The 22632-nt window shown below is 35.9% G+C and overlaps 2 protein-coding genes across 3 annotated transcripts in view; both read left to right on the top strand.

The window, feature by feature from the left end:
- Window positions 1–8835, top strand: part of LOC127809954 (sodium/hydrogen exchanger 7-like) — a 42158-nt gene extending 33323 nt beyond the window's left edge. The window contains exons 11-15 of the mRNA XM_052349154.1: window positions 4594–4649; window positions 5641–5825; window positions 8252–8296; window positions 8567–8674; window positions 8773–8835. Of these exons, the coding sequence (XP_052205114.1) occupies window positions 4594–4649; window positions 5641–5825; window positions 8252–8296; window positions 8567–8674; window positions 8773–8835 (457 nt within the window). The remainder of the gene's footprint in view (window positions 1–4593; window positions 4650–5640; window positions 5826–8251; window positions 8297–8566; window positions 8675–8772) is intronic.
- Window positions 1–22632, top strand: part of LOC127809667 (sodium/hydrogen exchanger 7) — a 156853-nt gene that overhangs the window by 121536 nt on the left and 12685 nt on the right. The window lies entirely within an intron of this gene.

Here is a 22632-nt window from a genome sequence, read left to right as displayed (position 1 = left end):
TTTATAAAGAATAGTGCCACATTTTTCCTAGCATTATTTCATCTCTGTTGATGTTACCTTTTTTGAGGAATCTCTTTTCTTTTTGTCATTCCCTGTCGAGAGTCATCCAGTTTTTGAGATTCTTCCCACTCCTTACCTTTGTTCTCCTTCTTTCGATATTACTCTTACCATCCTTGAACGTCCCCTTCAGGTTTATCATCGTCGTCCACATCCTTCTACAGCTGTTGACAAAGAACTTGATAACTCACCTCGTGCTCTGACATCTTCACCTGTCTTGGACCAGCCAGTTGTTTTTGAGCCAGATGTTAACCCTTCTCTTGAACCCATTACCACTTGAAAAGGTATACGCTTTCCTCACAACCCTCACCCCATATACACATTCCTTAGCTACCATCGCTTGGCTTCCCCTTATTATCCTTTTGTGTCTACTTTATCTTCTATTACTGTTCCTAAAACTACTAGTGAAACACTTTCAGATCCAGGTAGGCGCCAAGCTATGGTTGATGAGACAGATGCTTTACATTCTAGTGACACTTGGGAATTGGTGTCTCTTCCTCTTGGTAAATCTACTGTTGGTTGCCGTTGGGTCTATACTGTGAAGGTTGGTCCTAATTAATGGGAAGATGATTGCCTTAAGGCACGCCTAGTTGCCAAAGGCTAGAGTCAAATTTTTAGATTGGATTACGGTAACACTTTTTCTCCTGTAGCTAAGATTGCCTTCGTGCGCTTGTTTTTATCCATTGCTGTAATGAATCATTGATCTCCCTATCAGCTGGATATTAAAAATGCTTTTCCTCATAGTGATCTTCAAGAGAAAGTTTATATGAAACAATCGCCTGACTTTGTTACTCAGAGGGAGTCTGGATTAGTATGCAAACTTTGATGCTCTCTTTATGGGATGAAACAATCTCCGCAAGTTTGGTTTGGATGGTTTAATACAGTTATTCAGGAATTTGGTATGATTCATAGTGAGGCCGACTGCCCTGTTTTTTATTGCCACTCATCTAATGGTCAATGCATTTATCTAGTGGTTTATGTGGACAATATTATTATTACTAAAAATAACGAGGATAGTATCCTTCAACTGAAGACACATCTCTATAACCGTTTTCAGATTAAAGATTTGGGTAAGTTAAAATATTTTCTTGGCATTGAAGTGCCCCGGTCCACAAGCGACATAGTTATTTCAAAAAAGGAATTATACCTTATACATTCTTAAGGAGGTTGACATGCTTGATTGTAGATTGGTTGATACTCTTATAGACCCGAATATCAAGCTCTTACCAAGATAGGAGGAGCTATTATCTGATCCTGGTAGATATCCCAGACTTGTTGGAAAGCTAAACTACCTCACCATCACTCGTCCAGACATCTCTTTTGTTATGAGTGTGGTTAGTTAATTTCTGCAATCCCTATGTGACAGTCATTGGGATGCCGCCATTCGCATTCTTAGATATATCAAAAGTGCATCAAGACAGAGATTGTTATATGAAGATAAAGGTTATACCTAGGTGATTGGGTATTTTGATGTTGATTGGGCAGGATCTTTTTTAGATAGACGCTCTACTTTTCGGTATTGTGTTCTAATTGGTGGCAACTTGGTATCTTGGAAGAGTAAGAAGCAAGATGTGGCTGCTAGGTCTAATGTCGAAGTAGAATACCATGCTATGGCCTTGGCAACATATGAACTTATATGGCTGAAACAATTACTTTAAGAATTAAAATATGTCAAGGTGACACAAATAAAATTAATCTGTGATAATTAAGCCGCCTTGCATATAGTCTCAAATCCAGTCTTTTATGAGAGGACCAAACACATAGAAATTGACTATCATTTCATTAGATAAAAGATTCTATCCAGATGTATTGCCACTAGTTTTGAAAATTCAGCCGATCAACTGGCACTTATATGCTCTAACTTGAAATGGAGTGTTAGATTACCTGTTAATTAGCTATTAGACTAGTTATGATTAGTAGACAAGTAAACAACTAGGCTTAAATTTTAGGATTAATTTTAGTCTTAATTATTATACATTCATACTATAAATCTCTATAAAAAAAAGGCTAAACCTCACTAAGTGTTCTAAGTCAACAACCTAGAAAGGGGAAGTAGCTATATAAAGCTATCGAAAAAGTAAAGAGGAGATTATATGAATTGATATATAAATTTTTGTCCCCTATCTCGAGCTCCTATGTTTCCCTCCCAAATTATGTCTATTTTCTCTTTTTTTCTATTTAATTCTCCCTCCATTTCTCTCTTGCTCTTGTATTTTCCTCAAAAACTCTTAGGTAAACCTTAGGACCCAGACAAAAGTCTGTTATTTGGTGATATTTGCTTTCATCCCTATTTAACTATTCTTAATCCCTTGATTAACCATGTATCCAATTATCTCAAATTTGATCTAAAATTTATAATTTTTATATCATTTGGACCCTCTCACCATGTCTAATAACATGTTAGTTCATGGGATGTCATAGTTTTGTCGTCATTATTTCTTTCTCCAAGTCCATAACTTCCATGCACATCTTTATACACATTCATTTCTCTACTCACATGGTGATTTAAGTCACCTCTTATAGTTATTTTCTCATTTAGGCATTTCTTGTACCAACCTTCTAAATTTCCTAAAAGTTTGTCTTTATCTCCTCTATTAACTCAACCTATGGTGCATATGTACTAAGGCTATCTGCAATTACACTCTCAATTATATTATAAATAATTCACTCCCTATTCTTTTTGTATCTCAAAAATTGTGTTTCATAATTTAATAATAAATATTATTATATTGAATTTTAAAATTATTTAATATATTTTAAAAATAAATTCACTAATATTTTTTAAATCAAATTATTTAACAAATTTTTTCAAATTAATTCTATAATAATAAATACTCAAATTTATCAATAACCAAATACACAAAATTAATAATCGCACAAACCCACTGTCGTCTGTTCATTTTCTACCAAAATCTCCTCCACAATTGGTTCATCTTTCTCTGTCGTGTATGTTTATCTTCTGTAGCTGACTTTGTTGTGGGCCTTTTTCGATTCGTCGTGTTCACCACCTAGACCCTCCGTCTCCAAAGCCAACAGCAAATCAACTATCGACGATGGCGAGGGCTATGACGATGATCGTTATGGGGTTGTTGAGATGGCGAGGGCTGTTGAGATGGCCCATTGTAGGGAGAGATGGCGAGGGTTGTGACGATAAGCTTGATTGCCAAATCTAGCTTGGCGATGACGGATTCCTATCAATATGGCGAGGAAAATTGAAGATGATGAGCAGCATTGGAGGGGAGAAATTCCAAAACCTCCTTAAAAATTTGGCTTGGCAAGGGAAATGGCGACCAATTGGAGATAGCTTAACAATATTCATAGTATTGTCTCCTATAACAACTTTAGCTTCAATAATCCTCTTATTCTCTTTGCATTCAATACCCATCCTTGAAAGTTTTACCTATAATAATCCTCACTCCATTGTTAGCCCTATATTTCCTTGAATACCAAAGTTTATCTAGGTTTTACAAAACGTCTTAGCTTAAAAGTCCAACCCATTCCATCTCTCGGAGGAACATAATATTAATTTCTCCTAATCATCACACCCCAAACCCTAAACCAATCTTTCTTCCTTAGCAATTACCAAATATTGTAATGTTATTAATAATATTAATAATATTTTTTTAATATTATTGATCTATATTCTTAGTTTTAATATATTAATATTACAAATATATTATCATTAAAAATATAATGTTTGCAATATCATAAATATTGTATTGGCAGTATTAATTTTATAATAATAATATAATTATTAATATTTTAATATCATAGTAATGTTATTAATAACAATTTATAGCATTATATAAAATCTGAAAACGTGTCTTCTTTGGCCATTTGGAATATCTTTTTCAATTTTTAGGATAAGAAAATTGTTTCCTATTTTTAACAATTGAAGGCATTTCCAAATTTTCTGCGAAAGAGGAAAACTGGAGATGAAGTAGAAAATAGGAGATGGGAAGTTGGAAAAATGTTTGTTGTAACTAGCGATTATCAGATGTGAATATTTCCTTTCTCTCTATTGGTTGCATCAATTTTTTAGCCATAAATAAATAAATGGGGAAATTGAAAGTTGTTAAAATGAATATTGTAAGATGTGCAATAATGTAGTGTTTCTTGATTAAATCATACTTATTATATGTAAGCAGGAGAATCGGGCATTTAATGATACAAAGAATGCATTCAAAATCATATTATGATGCACCTTGTGAAAAAAGAGGATATAAAAATTCAGGGACTTCCTTTGTTCGCCAGTAGTGGAGGCAACATGCCTGCAATAGTGACTCCTGTGTGCAATCTTGTTTAGCAGAGTGTTGCTGCCAAAAAGTGCTCCTTACTAGAGCTTTCATGCTGATGTACTATCATTTACCTCTTTTGCAATATCATGGAGGAGAACAACTTAAATGTGCCATGTTCCATCTCAGTTAACATTTCTTATGCTTTTCATATGATCAAACAGAGAATTGCCTTTGGAGTATTTTAATGCCAACATATATCTTCATACTAAACAATTTTGTTTTCATTTTGCTTTTGCAGTGGTGTTCTTATAGCTGAAGGTGTACTTGGCAATGACAAACTTTTTGAAAACCATGGTAGCCTCCAACTTTGAAACTTGCACCTTAATTATACATTGGCATACATATCTTCATTGAACATTTTTTCTCTTCCCATTTTCTTTGATGGTTTACTGTTTAGGCATAATCGTCTCATGTATATGTTTGCTCATAGCTAATTATGGTTTTCATTTAAAGAAAAAAATTTAGTCCAAATCTTTTAACAATAACAAAAATGTAATGGTTAATAAAGAAATTCTCGTAATTCTTCTACTTCTACCTTTTCAGAATGAATTTACAACCCTATTTAAGGTGAATCTTGACACTTACATTAGGAAACTAGCAATCAAGCTACTAAGAAAACTAGTTACAAAGGAAATCTGTACAATTGGAAACTACCTAATACAAAAAAAATATCTATACATTCCATATCTATGCACAAAAAGGCACATGTATCTGCTGTGAAAAGGAAGAATACAGATTTTTGTCTCGTTCAATTTGAAATGGACTGCACCTATTTAGTTGTTCTAATAGCAGAAATTGTCTGGCATGGGGATATTGAAGGGATGATTGTTGCGGAAATTTTTGTAGGAGGCCAAAATAAAATAACTTGAATTCCCACTTTGGCTCTATAGAATTTTACTTGCAAGTGTCAAATGGAATTCCATAACTAGTGGGCACAACAATTACTAACAATGCTTGTTAATATTACACCGTAATAATTACCTATAGATTACTTTGATAAATTTTGGCAAAGCTCAGGACTTTTCATTTCACATGCTATGTTGTAAACTTTTGTTCACTTTGTGATGTAAACTGAACAATTTTCCTTGGTTCATAATCTGGCGTTAAAGACATTTCAACTGATCGAGAAAATGCAGAATTAGATGTCTGTATACTTTTCTAATCTCTTATCCAAATTCTTTATTGATGTGAATTGTACCTGTTTGTTTTTCTTGGTTATCTATTCATTATTGTGGATATCTGAATTCATATAAATTTTGTTTAATTCATGTTTCTTTTGATTTAGGAAATTCATGGGGCTACCTTATTCTCCTTTATGTTCTCGTTCAAGTGTCTCGCATGGTGGTTGTTGGAGTGTTGTTTCCCTTCTTGCGGTACTTTGGTTATGGTTTGGACTGGAAAGAAGCTATTATTCTTGTATGGTCAGGCTTGCGAGGGGTTGTTGCATTGTCACTGTCATTGTCAGTTAAGGCAAGTTTTGATATTTTCTGTTCTTTTTTTTTGGTTGCCCCTCTTCTTGTATATTGTAACATCTCGTATCGAGCAATAGAAAAGAGCGGATCAACTTATCCTAATGGACCTCCACGAACTTGTCAAGGGTCACTCATTCTTGAACTACCCTACCTCAAGCACGCTTAACCCTGAAGTTCTTTATCTATATTCATCGCAAAAGGTATCCAACTAGTGTTATTTCTTTCTTACTTATTCTCGATATATACTACCATTTTCTGAGCTTTTAGGATATTCCATCTCCTTCTTTGAGCACATGACATCCTTGTCATGCGACCTTACAACTAGTTCCAGATCTTCTCCTCTTAGGGGGCTGTCATCCTAGAAGTATGCCAGAAACAGCTCTTTGTACAGGCTCTCGAGCCGACGCCACTCCCCGTCCTCATCAGACTGCCTGTAACATCTCGCATCAAGTGATAGGAAGGAACGGATCAACTTATCTTGATGGGTCTATGTAAACTTCTCAGAGATCACCCATTCTTGAGTAAGCCTAACTCAAGCACGCTTAATCCGAGAGTTCTTTGTCTACATTCAGCTCAAAATATATCCAACTAATGTTATTTCCTTCCTTATTCTCGATATATATCACTCTTCTCTGAGCTCTTAAGATATTACACATATCCTACCGCTATATTGATAGTCAATTCGCCACTTGTTCCCAGAGCTGAAGCTATTGGGAAATAGACCCGACAACTTATCATAAATTTTCTAAAGAATCCTTTCCATGAACTGAGATACTCAGGCTATCTTGAACATAGCAAGACCAGTTTTTTTTTTCCTTTGTTACCAGGAGCTGATTAGATCATGTTGGGTTCTCCTTTTGTTCTTTCAGTCACTAAAGTTGTTATGTCTATATCATCTCTCATGCATTTTCCCCTTCTGCTGGTTTTCCTTTCTTTTGCGCATGCTACAACATTGGTTTGGGCACTGATCGGGCATGATAGTATAGAATCTGTTTCAACCACACATCCAAAGCTAGTGTCATGTGTAAAAGGAAGGAGAAGAAACAAAAAAAAAAAAAAAAAGAAAAAAAAGAAGAGAAAATGGAGATAAAAATTTTGGACAAAAACTGAATCTCAAAAGATACAATAAAACCTGTTGAGTTTATATATTAACAGAATCTCAAACAAACTAACTGTTTAGTACAGTTACAAGTTACAATTAGAGCAAACATTGTTGTTTGTTGAAAGAGCATTAAAACTACCTAGGCAAATAAGCAACTGAAAATAAACTGCCTACTCAGTGGCAGATTCACATGTGAGCTGAATTGGGCTTCAGCTCAGGGCAACTTACAATTAAAATTAATTTTTAATATAAAAAATTAATGTAAAAAAATAATTTTTAATATACAAAATTAATTTTTTAATGTAAAAAGAAAATTAATAATAACCTAGTTAAAAAAAAAATTACAACCCACCTCAAAATCTGTGATATATAATTCTATATCTCAAGAAATATTTCAACCTCGCCCTACATAGATTTCTAAATCTACCATTGCTACTACTAATAGTAATCACATTGTTTTCTTTCCAATCCTGTTTTTTTTATATGTGTCCAGCATGAAGTGGATTTATCCTTGACATCAAGTTGATTAGGCTATGGGATAATTAGTTCAATCTTTGATAACCCCTATCTAAATAATTTGTTACGAGGTCTGTCTTAGAAAGATTTTTTGACTATCACCAAAATTGATCAAAATATCTGTATAGAATTGTCTTTAATCACACCTTTTCCTAAACAAATTAGGGCGATGGTATGGGATTCATAATGCCAATTAACTTCTAATAGTCACATTGACAATATAAATCCATACAAAGGAACAAAGTGGTAAACTTTTATCCCGGGTGCGCTTCCTGACACAATCCTCTAGCAAGGGAATAATAGATGAAGTTCCAATCCCATCCTCGTATTAAAAAAGTTTCATGAGTCGGTGGTGAATAAAGATTTTTTGATCACTATAATGCCCAAATTTATGGGCTTATTCACTTTTCTGAGGAAGAATTTTCCAAGCCTCCATCTTCATCACAATTCCTCAATCCAAAAACTATCTTAGACATCATTAACCAAGTTATCTCCCCGCATTTTGATGTGTAAACTCAATAATTTTCAATTACCTACTTATTGACTTTTTGTAGATATTTGTATGGATTTAGTTTTTGTTTAAGTGTTTCTGAAGATTTTTATGTTCTTTCGCTGTTTCTATTCTGTTTCCTACCATTTCTGCATTATTTCCATATCCAAACTAACTGAAAGTCTAAAACGAATTTCAAACAAAAATTTGATCCTTATCTATCCTACATTGACATGTTACACATCATTTATTTTATTTGCTATTTTTGGTGCCTGCCTTTGATTTTGTTCTGAATATCTACTTTTTGTTGTTTCAGCAATCCAGTGGCGACTCAAACATCTCTTCTGAGACAGGAACTCTGGTACGCTGTAAGAAAATGTGTGTAAATGTTTTCCTGGGGGGTGGCCCAAGGGGTTTGATCATATCGTTTGAGGAAAATATAATACTAGCACGTGCATATAATTAACCTTACTTTAAATGCATACACATTTGAAGAAAATCAAACAATATGTGCATTTGATTTAACCTGGAGGGTAGAGAACTGTTATATGAATTTGGAATATGAGTGAGATCTTCTGAAGTGAAAACTATAACTTTTTCTTAATGCCAACTCTTTGTCTCACTTCTGCAGTTTGTCTTTTTCACTAGTGGCATCGTATTTCTAACGCTCATTGTGAATGGATCAACCACCCAGTTTGTTTTACATTTCCTAAATATGGATAAGTCATCTGCGCCAAAGGTAAACTGATTCTTAGAATGCTTTAGCTTGTAGTGTTATTAGTTTCAAATGTTGAGGGTACCATTAGAAACAGCTTTTGATGTTTATTATTCCTGAAGTCCAAGATGAAAATAAGATCTCAAGAAACAGCTTTTGATGTAGAAAGTAGCCAGCAAAAATGATTTTATTGATATGTTTGTTGTTGTTGCACGAAGCATGTAGGGTCTGTTTTTCACGTAGAAGTGGAACTCTACACTGTGTTATTTATATGTATTTTATTACATTATACAAATTAAATGATAAATTGCCAATAATCCATTTTCTTATATGTTTCTTCAAGGTACTCTTGCTCATTAGTTGTCAACGCGTTTCCTCAACTAGTAATGCCTCAATTCAAATTAGATGTTACCCATTAATCTATGTATTCCCTACTAATTCTGTTTGACTCCTGTTACTTCTTGTTGCTACATGATGTTAGGGCGTTGTGAGCAGCATGGATCCCTAGGAAAGTGGTGGGTGCACTAGGGACGTACAAGTCTCTGAATAGTCCATTTCTATACAAAAGCTATCAAGACTAAGAATCAACATGAATATACTTCATATAAATGAAATGTCAAAAATACATCGTCTAGTCCACAAGTCGATACTCTAGATAATAAAATGCAAATGGAATCAGATACTCTCTTTGATCTAAGTATAAACCATCCTTGACATTGTATCCGAGTCTATCTATATTCATATAACTATATCATTAATATAGAAAACGGACTCTCCTGTATTGTATCTCAGTGTAGACATCTAATATAAAAGATAGAAGAATAAGATAAGAACATATCCACGTAGCTTACCATAACTTGGCAACCTTATTTCTAAATAAGACGCCTCTCTTGAAAAATAATCACTCAAAAATCTGTAGGATAATATATACACACAATGAGTCACGAAAATATAATTAGCAGATGACCTACAGTACTAAGATGGATAGGAGATGATTGAATGCAAATGACAAAGAGTTAATGTAATAAAAGTTTTGAAAATGTGGTTTAAAAATAAGTATAGCTAGAACACAGGGTTTTTGTATATAGCAATACACATAAATGAAAGTCAGAAACATGTCTAGTAGTAAATGTAATCATATTTGAGTATTAATTTCTTCCAACTGGTGAGTGATGTCTGGCAATCTCAAGCCTGAATATGTATCATTTAGCCTGAATATGTATCTTATTGACTCACTGTATCATGTAGTGTGTATTGGTTGACACGCGAGGTTAGAAGCTCCCTGGTAACTAGGGTGGATGCGGTGCATTGGCAACTAAACATACACTTCCGTTAACTGCAATGTCCTAACTATCTTATTCCATGCTATACGTCTGTATGAATTATACTCATGGAGACAATATTCTTGAATACATTCAAACATGTCTTGTCAAGTCTAAATCTCATGTCATGTACCGTGTCTATAAAGTGAGTCATGGATAGATCTAGGGGTGGACTCAGTAGGGTGGCCGCCCTGTTGAGATAAAAATAATAATTTAAAAGATAAAAATTAATCTTCAATCTCCTATTATAAACTTTTAGATAAAATAGTATTTAACAATTCAACATGCTATTTGTAAGAAATAGGAGAAAATAGTGAAATATCTCTTATTCGCTTAACCATGTGCAAGGGATTACATTCCCTATTAATAGGGAAGAAGACTACAACCTTTTAAGAAACTATAAACAAATGGAAATATAATCTATATAATGTACAAAAAAATAAAATATTTAATATTTTCTCTCAAACTAGTGAATGAATATCAATCATTCCCACCTTACTTACAAGTTCTGCAAAACCACCTAAGTGGTAAACCTTAGTGAGCAAATTAGCTAGCAGATTTTTAGAGGGAACAAAAGACAAACAAATCTCTCTAGCATCTAACTTTTCTTTGATGAAATGGCGATCAATCTCTACATGCTTGGTGTGGTCATGTTGCACTGGATTGTGTGCAATGTTGATTGTTGATTGATTGTCACACATTAACTCCATAAGATAATGACAAGTATTTTCAAATCACTAAGCACAATTTTCAACCATAATAATTCACACAATCGAAGGGTCATTGCCCTAAACTTTACTTCAACACTAGATCTAACCACAACCCCCTATTTTTTTATTCTATATGACACTAGATTTCCCTCAAAAAACACAGTAACCGGTAATGGACTTCCTATCAACAAGTGAACCACCATAGTTAGTATCAGTCTATCCCAGACTTCCATCTTTTTCCCTAACTTAAACAATAGACCTTTTTCAGGTGTTAACTTTAGATAGCACAAAATTCTCTGTACAGCTTGCATATGCTCTTTAGTGAAACTATGCATGAATTAACTCACCAAACTAACAACAAAAGCTATGTTAGGCTTAGTGTGAGATAAGTAAATCAACATTCCAATTAGCCTTTGGTATCTCCCCTTATTAATCAATGGACTGTCACTTGGTCCTAATTTTTTGTTAGGATCCAATGGAGTATTTGTTGCCCTTCCACCTAGGAATTTGATTTCTTCCAATAAGTCCATGAAATATTTCCTTTGGGAAAGAAATATACCTTTCTTTGAGTATGCAACTTCTATTCTCAAGAAATACTTGAGCCTACCAAGGTCTTTGATGTCAAATTCTCGAGTCAGATTTCCCTTTAACAATTTCTGCTAATCCTCATCATTGCCAGTAACAATTATATCATCAACATAAACAAGTAAGGCTGTTAGAGCACTTTTCTTTGAATGATTTATGAATAACATCTGATCCCTTCTACTTTGCTAATACCCTATTGCCTTCATAGCCCTTGAGAACTGATCAAAGCAAGCTCTTGGGGATTGCTTTAATCTATAAAGAGTTTTCTTTAATATGCAAACATAACTTGAAACTTCATTAGAAAAACCAGGTGAGGAGTCCATAAATACCTCTTCTTCCAAGTCACCATGTAGGAAAACATTTTTCACATCTAGTTGCATCAACTCCCAGCCATAACAACTAACCAAAGATAGGAAAACCCTTAATGCAGTCATCTTTGCCATGGGTGCAAATGTCTCCAAGTAATCTATGTCATAGGTTTGAGTATAGCCCTTAGCCACTAATCGGGCTTTGTATCTTTCCAATGTACCATCAACATTGTATTTCACATTAAACACCCATCCGTACCCTATCGATTGAACGTCTTTCGGTCTAGGCAGCATTTCTCAAGTATTATTCTTTTCTAAGGCCCTCATTTCTTCTTGTAGCTTGTACCCAATGCTGATTCTGCAATGCCTCTTCTACAATCTTAAGAATAGCTATGGAATTAAGGGAGGACATAAAACCTTTTGTGTTTCAAGGATAATCTGTGATAAGAAACAAATTTGGCTATAGGGTGCTTTGTACAACTCCTCACACATTTTGTAACAACAATAAGCAAATCCAAGTCTGAGTTTTCAGGGTTAGAACAATTTACAGGGTTAGGCGAATTAGAATTCTCAGTGAGTTCCAAATCTAGCTAAGAGGTAGATGACGGATCCTCCTTAGTGTAATACCCTAAGACGTCGTAAATAATAATCGTAATTTTAATATTTTAAGACCCTAGAGAATTAGTAAAATTTTAGTGTTTATTGATAAATTTAATAGGGTAAGGTATATTTATTTATATTATAATTAAATTTACTTATGTTACATAAAGTATATAGTTTAAATAGTTAAATTCATATTGTATAAGGTCAGTTAAAAAATATATATATCAGAAATTATATTATGTATTTTTATAGTTAAATTGTATGGTTTAATCATAGTTAAAATACCATAAATTATATAGATAATTGGGCCTTTCTTGCAAATAATACTGCCCGTATATGTATGTATATATGTATATTAAAAAAAAATCAACAAAAAATCGGAGCAGGCACGCGGCCATGCTCTAATCGCGCCTGTAACAAGGTATCAGAGAGAGAGAGGGGCATTAATGGAGAAATGGCCATCGGAGTGGCCTTCTAGGACGCGTGGCACTCATGATGGGACAACTCGCGGCAGGTTTCGGCTATAAATAGTCGCGATCGGGCAGCCTCTTTCATAAAAAAAAATTGCTCCATAGATTGGGAGATAAGGGCAGTGTTTGAGAGCTTGGTGAGTAGGGTTCTAATCCTTGCGTTGTGAGCAAGATTTCTGGAGCGTTTGGTGGCCAACAGAACAGAGGAGAAGGAGAATCGAGCCTCACCAGAAAATCGTGACTTCGTCGGAGTCGAGGCTTCATCAAGCAAATCGAGGTACTTTTAGTTTTTTTTTTTTTTTTTTTTGAGGCCATATTCAAGATCAGGGGGTCAGGTTTAGGGGGAAGAGAAGCTCATTTCAAAGCTTCGAGGTGCGGCAGTGTCGCCGGCGGCGAATAATCGAGACTGTCGAACCTCAATGATTGTAAAAATATATTTCGGATCTGCAGCAAGGGTGCGACCCCAAAGCCGTCTCTCAAAGGAACCTCAATACAAATCTGTCATGACAAGAACTGAACGAGGGGGGTTTTTTGATGAAAAAGAAAGTATGAAGATTGAGTAAAAATATAAAAACGAAACTGTCTATGGATCCAAACGCAACCAGTTACAAATCTTTCCCTTAAACTAGGTTTTCATCATCCCTTCTTATAGATTAGATCTAGCCGAGTTTCAACACCCAAAATCTGTATAAATAAATCTCTAACAACCGTCTAGAGATCAAATCAAAGCTGATATAAAAATCAAAGAAAACCTCCTTCAATCAATCTACCAATTTTAATCTTCATTCACACAGATTCCAGAACCTAGTATCCATAACCATCCATACCAAGTTATTTATTTCTGCTTCTTTTCTTCGTGTGTTATATCAACCGACTATAACATTAAAATCGCAATATAGAAAAGAGAAATCCATCCCGTATATGTTCATACAACCGTCTTGAACATGCACTAGAATAAGCGAAAAAGAAGTAGAGAAAACTTAAAACAAATATAATTGAAATTCAAACCAGATTTCATAGAAGCTTTCGGGATTCAAACCATGGAATAAGTTCGGATTTGCAATTGATTACAAGTGTTTAGCCCTCCATGGAGAAGAAAACAAAAACAGAGAAAAAACGGCTACTGTTCATGAGACAAAAAATATATATCTCCCTAATGGCCTCCTAAGGTGCTTAAATAGAGCTTAAGGAGGAAACCCTATGTTACCGCAACTTCACAGCCGATTTCGAATAGGATAATGTGAGTTCTGGGCTTCGGCCCCTTCATAAAAATTGTAGATCAGGAAGAGTAGATAAATTTGGAATTTTTAATCACTTGATTTGGATATCGGACGCCTAAGTTATGGCCTTTTAAAGAATCAGTGTTCAGTGTAGCTTTCCTAATTTAACCCAGCTATCTGGTCCCGATTTTGAAGCGATGTTTGGAGGCCCAAACGAACTCAGATTTGGACAAACCATACCATTCTAGAAAGCCTAAGAAGTCCTCTATAATATCTCTGAAGACATCATTCACGTTCTGAGATTATAACTTGGCCAAAAATTTGAAAGAAGCACAGAAGATCAAATCGGTTAGCACACTTTTGCTTCTTTGTCTCCAATTCTCTTGTTTCCATTCTTGCCATCAAAATTCCTTATGATCCAGGAAGCCCTAATCTGTCCAAAATAAAATAAAATAGTGTAAAGCCCAATTCCTATAAAATAAAATAAAACAAAATCAAGATGAATAAAATGACACAACTAACATGCAAAAAGACAAAATATGAGGGCTAAATAATATGAAAATATGCGCTCTATCAGCGAAGCAGCTGCCAAAGAAAACAAACCAGGTGCGGGCGCGTGGCCGCACGAGCCAGTGTGTGAGGAAGCGGCGCGTGGGCCGCACGCGCGCACCAGGTGGAAATATAGGAAAATAAAAGAAAAAAAAGAAAAGAAAAGAAGAAAAAAATAAAATAAAATAGGAAAAGTTTTGCAAAAATTTTGGAAAAATTCTAGAAAATCTAGAATTTTGTTTATGTCTTATTTTGTGAGAAATTTTATGAAAATGATAAATTAATTATTTATTTAAGTAATTTTGTTATTATGAAAATAAGGAAAAAATAGGAATTTAATCTAGAAAATTTCCAAAAAGTTCCAGAAGGCTAGAAATGTTATTTTGAGAATATTAGTGATAAAAAATTGGGTTAAATGAGAGTTTAGATATTTATCATGAATTTTTGAGGAAATAAGATTTAGAAAATAAGGAAAAATTGTGGAAATTGTGAGAAAAATAGTAAATTAATATTCTGGAATAAATTTAATGTTTTAGGAATCCTTGGGGCACGAGGATTGGGAAATAGCTCGCTTGACACGTTTATCAAGGTCATCGCGCTTATCGAGACAGCTTAATTGTGAAACATAAGTGTACTGTTACAAGTTTAGTACAATTATAAATGTTATGTTTAAACCCGATCTTCAGCAATGCTTTTATCATATTGACATGCTCTGATATGTATCCATCACGTAGACTGCACATATGACATGTTATGAAATGTATATGTACACGTTGATATCATTGATCACATGCATCGTGGCCGTAGGAAGTATGAACTAGCACCGTTACTGTATTAAGGGTGCTCTCATACACCCAGACTTCAAAAGAGGTGGCCGTAAAAATGGTAAGTAGCATGAAGGGTGCAGTTAACACCTACGATGAATAAGACATTGCATACACACATGTTAAAACATCTTGTACCTTTACTTAGATGGTTCATCATCTAATTTGGGTTGCCCCTGAAATAGTCAACATTCCAGTCGGGACTTGCAGTGACGATACGGAAGTCAAAGATGTGTAACGACGCGAGTCGTCGAGAAATGAGCAAGTGTATCACGTTATGTTGTAGCATGAATATTTCAAGTATTATGTATGTTTTAAATTATCTTTAGAAGCTTATGTATCAACTTTGTAATAAGTGTCATGTAGTTATCTATGTATGAAATGCTATGATCAGGTTCAATTTCAACTTTCGCTTTATAAAATTTTATTTATATCTAGTGTACAAATTATTTCGCCGAGCACTAGATAGGTCTAAGGGAATTTTGGGAATAATGTAATTTGAAAAAAAAAATAAGTTCCTAAATTTCCTAAGACGTAAAAACGCCCTAAGTAGGTGGGGTGTTACACTTAGCACCTGGATTATGTTGTTCCTTCCTTTTATACACATATGGTAAGCCTTTGAATCGCATAGGAGATGTTGTTGGCTGAACAAAAATTGGAGGATCATAAGAAAATTCCAAGTCTCCTGAACCTGCTGTCATAGGATTAGAATATATAGGAGAATCAGAAAAGTTGGGATCCAAAGAAGAATCAGGTTGATAGGGCTAAAACTCTTCTAGAATAAGAAAATCATGGTCAACAAAAACACTCTTCCTTTGAGGACTAGAAGTAGGGACCTTGAAAAATGACTGATTTTCAACAAAAGTTACATCTTTAGATACAATGACCTTTCGAATATGAGGATAATAGTATTTGTACCCCTTTTGAGTATGATAATAGCTAAGAAATACACACATAAGGTCTCAGGCATCAAATTTGTCCATATGATGTTTAGACACATGGACAAAAACCACACAACCTAATATCTTAAGAGGGAGAGAAGTATGTAAACAAATTTTTGGAAAGTGAGTAGCGAGACACTGAAATGGGGAAAGTTGATTTAGGACTCTTGATGGAACCCTATTGATTAAATAGGTTGTTGTTGTAATACCTGGTATTATATGGTGATGAGAAAAATATAATTTTCAGTTATTTTAAAAGGACCTCGGGTGGTCCGAGAAGCCCGGAAGTCAGTTTCGAGGAATTAATTAATAAAATTTACCAAATCGACGGCAAGAAAAGCCGCAGAACTTGGATGTTCAGGGAAAAATGCATGAGATTGGTAAGTATCTCAAGACGAGACTAATAACACTAGAAGTAGTCAAACCAGGAATAGTTTGTGGAATAATTTCTATATAAGCCCGAATGAGTGTTAGTACTAAATGGTTATAGGGGACCTTTAAGAAGTTGATGGGACTCTAAGGGTGGTCGAATTTTGTAAGTGAGGCAATCCTAAAGCGTTTTCAGATGGAATGAAGGTGCCGTGCAAGCGTATGGACGAAATCGACCTTTATCGAGTAAGAACTAATAATTAATTTTTGATAAATCAAGAATTTAAGTGGTTTGATGAAAATTTATTTAAGGCTTAGAGGGTCTAAGTGTAATTAATAATTTTTTTAGTGGAATTATTGATTTTTGGAGATTAAAGGTGATATATATATATATATATATATATATTGGATGCCCAAGCTTCCAACGGTGCCTTGGTCTCTGAGATTCAAAACAGAGAAAAGATAAGGGAGAGTGAGAGAGCAGGCCGAGATCGCGAGAATAGGATTGAGAGAGAGGGATCGTCGGAGGTCGGCGATGGGCCGATGGTTGCCCGAGGAAGCCGCGGCCAGAGCGTTGCAACGGTGGCAACGAAGCAGCGGCGGAGGCAGGGAGATCGGCAATGGCTGCTCGAGCGTTGAAGGGTGGCCGATGGTGGTCGCGGTGGCAGGCGATGTGCTCGCGGCGGAAAGCAGAAGCAGCAAGGTGGCCAGCACCTTCGGTGGTCGGTCATGGCGGACGCAGGGGGTCGCGCGGGCTGGCAGCTGCTGGATGCGCGCGGGAAGGCCGGTTCCGGTGGCTGCAGTGGCGCAATGGCCGGTGTCGGCCGATGGTGTCGTAGCTGCAGCGGCGGCCGGGCAGCAGATGGCCGGCAGCAGCGTGGCTGGTGCGCGCTGTGCGCAGACGCGGTGACGAAGATGATGAGCAGGAAGAAAGAAAAAAAAAATAGAAAAAGAAAAGAAAATAAAAATAAAGAAAATAGGAAAAAGGAGGAACAATAGAGAAAAATGCTGGAAAATTTAAAAAAAAATGGGAGAAAATTCTAGAAATTAATTTAGGGATCGAGGAGTGTGCTGGAGGTCCAGGAATGAGAATTTGGGCATGAGGTGGCAGTTCAGAAGGCAACATTAGGTGGGCGTTTTCTCGATTTCTCTTTCAGATTTATTGAGGTAAATAAATTATTTCTTTTTGACTTATTTGCATTAAGCGAGATAATGTAGAATAATTATTGGTTGGATTAAACTCTCGGTTGGGGTTTATTGGAAGTTGTTGATGGGTGATTTTGGGGTGTATGGCAAAAATATAAACCCTGGTTTAATTTCTGTTGTTGGGTTTGTGATTGCATCTAGGGTCGACCGAGGAGGCAGTAATCCTAGAAGTGTTCGAAGTTCAGGCTAGCGTTCTAGCCCGTGGCAGAGATAAGGTTTCGAGTCAGTTAAGGGACGACCCTAAGGGTGGTGGTCTCTTTGCGAATGTTTGGTAATATGGTTGAATATATGTTGTTTGTAGTACTGGTTGTGCATGTTCTATTGGTGGTCTAGCGGAGTCCTATGGCCATGGGGTAGACTAGATGCATGCTAGGGGTAATATGAGAGGTAGTGCCTCGAACAAGTGGGTTCGGAGGGCAGTGATGTCTCGCCATTCATGCATACTTGTCATTGCATCTCATATATTATCCTGTTTACATTCATTTGCACCCTTATTGAGTCATTGTGACTCATGAGGTTTTACCTCGTGTTGTAGATGTTGCGAGTCTAGATGCAAGCAGGGATGATGTCGGGAGGTTGAAGTGGCGACTAGCGTTGTTGCTCGTGTTGTGAATTGTATTATCTCCTGTATGTATTCATGTGGTAGTATGTATATATATATCCTTGTGGGTGAATGCGTACGTTGTTGGGTGCTGGATGGTATCCAATTTGTTGTAATCGGTATAATGTAGTATATAATTTTGTAGACTTCTGGTTGTTAGTGGCTTGTTTGGTGGAGCCAAGTTTTAGGATCAGGTAAGGATCAAAGAGGTACTTCCCATAAATCCCCAGTACTCAGTAGATATTTGATGTGCTAGTTTTGTGGCTAGGTCAGCTTTGGCTTGTGGTGAGATGAGCTGAAGAAAGGTGAAGCTTACTCGGGTTTCCGGTTTCGTTCCATTGTGGTTCTTTAATTGTTTTGGGACCGACTCCTCAAGTAGAGCGAAGGAAAGGACGAAGCCTAGTCCCCACTTAGGACGTTTTCCGATGAAACATAGTCCATCTCTTTATTAGTTTGGTGTTGTGTGTGAATAATCCGGATAATTATTCACCGGTAGCGCCCGTAGGTGGGAGTGGGCCGTTACAGTTGTCAACATTGCTTCACTCCAAAAGGTTTTGGGAACTGAATGATGGTGCAAGAGAGCCCTAGGAATATTTAGGAGATGCCTCATCTTTATCTCAGCAATTCCATTTTGCTAGGGAGTTTCCACACAAGAGGATTCATGAACAATCCCCTTTTGTTGAAAAAAATGATTAAGATGATGGTTAAAATGGTCTCTTGCATTATTAGTCCTAAACTTTTAATAGAAACCCCAAATTGAGTGAGAATAATTATATGAAACAAGGGTAAAATGCTGCTAATGGCTGCTTTGTCTTTGAGTACGTAAACCCATGTCATCCTAGTGCAGTCATCTATAAAGGATACAAACCATTTGGCCCCAAAACAATTAGAGACTATAGAAAGCCCCCATACATCAGAATGCACTAAAGAAAAAGGAGACAAGGAAAGTTTATTGTTGATAACATAAGGCATCCTATGGTGTTTGGACAGCTCACACACATCACAATGAAACATGCTGAGATCTATCCCTTTAAACAAGTTTGGAAACATCAATTTTAACAAAAGGAAAGGAGGATGACGTAATCTAAAATGTTGAAGCCAAATAGTGGATTGAGTGGAAGTATGTAGAGAAGAGGAGTGACCTAAATTAGGGTGATCTCTTGCAGATGGCTCACTGCTCCCTTGTAGGTAATACAGCCCATTAAGTGCCTTAGCAACACCAATCATCTTCCATGTGGCTAGGTCTTGAAACTCAATCATGAGGTGAGAAAATTACACCACAATTAAGGCTTTGGGCAAGCTTGTGAACTGAAAGTAGATTGGTGGAGAGGCTAGGCACATAAAGTACTTGTTGGGCAGGTAGAGATGGGTTCAAACATACTTTTCCTTGCCCAACTATAGGGATAGCTTGGCCATTAGCAACTGTAATTTTTCTGGAGCTAAATATTGGTTTAAAGGTCTTAAAGAATTTTAGGTTAGATGTTATGTGATCGGTGGCTCCAGAATCTAACACCCAAAGATTATTCCTAGTTGTATATGAGCCATTAAAGGACTTAGAATTAAGGCACACACCTGCTTGAGCCAAAGAGCAGTCACCTTGAAGAGTTCTTAAGAAGGACTTTAGTTTCCCAATTTCTTCTACATTCAGTGTAGGCTGATCTCTGCCTTGCTGAGTTTTCATCCATACACCCTGTATTTTGTTAGTCATCATAGTAGAAAATACCATGTAGAAAATAGGAGAAGAATAGTGAAAATCTCTTATTCACTTACCCATATGCACAGGAATTCCGTATTAATAGGGAAGAGGACTACAACCATTAGGAATCAAAACAAATGGAAACATAATCTATACACTGTACAAGGAAACAAAATATACACAGATTCAACAAAACAGTTGCACTTGTTTGGACCAGTTATATCATGGAATAAGAGCAGGCAAAGATAAAGATAAGGTTATGCTGTGAAGCCAGTTATGCTTTAGATGCAGCGTTCTTCACTCCCCTACTATTAGCTTACAATAGAAAATGGTAGGGATGTGTTTGGGGTTATAACAAAAGCTTTAACAGTCCTAAAATTGCATCATTCTTCAGACAGCTAAAGCTGCAACATTGTTTTCTCTTTTATGTGTCATTTCTCATTTCTTGATGCAGATCCAGAATTTTAATTATTTAAGAATTTCATAATCCTAGTTATGTAGGATTTTAGTTATTTAAGAAGGTTATGTGGATTCTGTTTAACTTGATGAGTACCAATATGATGTAAAGAAGAACTGCCTAGAATGTTTAGAAGATTAGGAATGTTTGATTATGTTTCCTAGTTTGGCATGGTTTTGTAAGCATCTAATCCTGTGGGGATTATTCATATTTGGATTATAAATTATTGAATACAGAACTTTGATTTCATTTGCTCTTTCTCTTTTCTTCTTCTTAGTCCCTAACATTTTGGTGAGCTAGGCATATGAAGCTCACTTCTTTTTTCTTTATTGGTAAAGTTTATGCATGTTTCATCTTATACTTGTTTCTTTTTTACATATTTGTGTATGTTTCAAACTATATCTGATATTAATGGCATGTGTTTTATGGCAGAGGCGTATATTAGAATACACAAAGTATGAAATGTTGAACAAAGCACTAGAGGCATTTGGTGATCTAGGAGATGATGAAGAACTAGGACCTGTTGATTGGCCTACTGTTAAAAGATATATTAAAAGCTTAAATGACGTGGAAGGGGAACAGGTGCATCCTCACAGTGCCCCTGACAATGAAAATAATTTTGATCATATGAACTTAAAGGATATACGTATACGTCTTTTGAATGGTAAGTTTTTATTTTTGTTTTCTTTGTTCTCTCAGTACCCAGATCATTTGGTGCTTGTCCTACATACAGTTTTTGCTTCCTTTGACAGTGTGAAAGCCTTTGATTTATCTTCTAAATATACCAATATAACAATTCTTTGTTGAAGAAAAGGCATATACTCAATAATGTAAAATCTTGTATTTTATGGTGTCCATCATCATCATTAATGTGTATCCTATAGAATATTTCCCATTCCATTCACAAATATTTACCTAGCAGATACACTAATTCTCACCTTTTTATGAGTAAAAAGAATACCATAAAAATCCTGTGTTGCAGATTCTCAGTTTCCATCTTGTAGTCTGCTATGCCTACATTGGTGATGATGTAAAGAATCAACCACCAATATATTTATAAAGAAAATGCACCAGGTGGCTAGAAAACCTTGAACTTCAAATTCTGGGATGGACCTTTTGCAAAAAGGAACGGTAAGACTTCCCCAAGGCTGGTGGGGAAAGCCACACCGATGCCTAAATCAAACATGGAGCAATAGTAGAAGAGTAAGAGAGCTAGTGATAGTTTGAAATCATAATTGAGACTGCTTACCCTGAAGAAGAGATCCTCTTCCATTTGTAGTAGTTTAGAGATAAGCCTTTGGTTAAGATTAGGTCTCCTTTTTAGAGTGTGACTAGAAATGATAATCCTAGACAAATTCGGAGGGATTAGGAGTAACCCTTGCAAACTGCCTTTCGAAGATGTAGGAGAAGTGGGTTATCCCAAGTTTATCTAGATTAAGACTAATCACTAGATTGTAGGAATAATCCCGTATCATGTTTGACTTTATCCCTTAATCCTAGGATAAAATCCTAGTCGAATTGGGTAATTCAATCCCAAATTGGATTGGTTTGCCCTCAGGTCAGTGGAGGACCCCCTTTGTGGGTCGAGCTAGGCCTAAGTAGAACTCTGAGGCTGAGGGTGGCCTATTCAAGTTGGATTGAGATTGAGGGTGGCTTGGTTAAGTTGGACCAAGCCCAAGGGTGGCTTAGTGTACACGTGTCCTGTGTAATTTTCGAGAATATCAATTCGATACTTTTCCTTACAGCAATTTACATGAGGAACTTTACACAATGCATTGTAAGGTTCTACCATTTGAAGTTCTAAATGGCTATCTTCATTTGCTTACATAGGACAATGATGTAAGACAGATCTGGTGTTATGAGAATACCTACTGATTAGAAGCTTATTTAGGGTTAGAATGCTTTTGGAAAATTGTTGAGAAGGCTAGCGTTTAGATATGTAATGGGTTGGGAGGGGGGAATTTTAGAGGTAAAAGAGGCTGAAAAGATGAATTTTGAGGGTTGAAAACAGGTCGAAAGCAAGGTTCTGAAAATAATATTCTGAAACTGAAGATGAGGTAAGAGAGGGAGAAATAGGTTCTAGGCATCACACCTAGTTTTAGAATCGCATCACACAATTCA

The sequence above is a fragment of the Diospyros lotus genome, chromosome 9 (genome assembly GCF_014633365.1).
Source record: "Diospyros lotus cultivar Yz01 chromosome 9, ASM1463336v1, whole genome shotgun sequence".
Taxonomy (NCBI): Eukaryota; Viridiplantae; Streptophyta; class Magnoliopsida; order Ericales; family Ebenaceae; genus Diospyros; species Diospyros lotus.
Note: the sequence above shows the minus strand (reverse complement) of the source record. Positions and strands in the feature narration are given on the sequence as shown.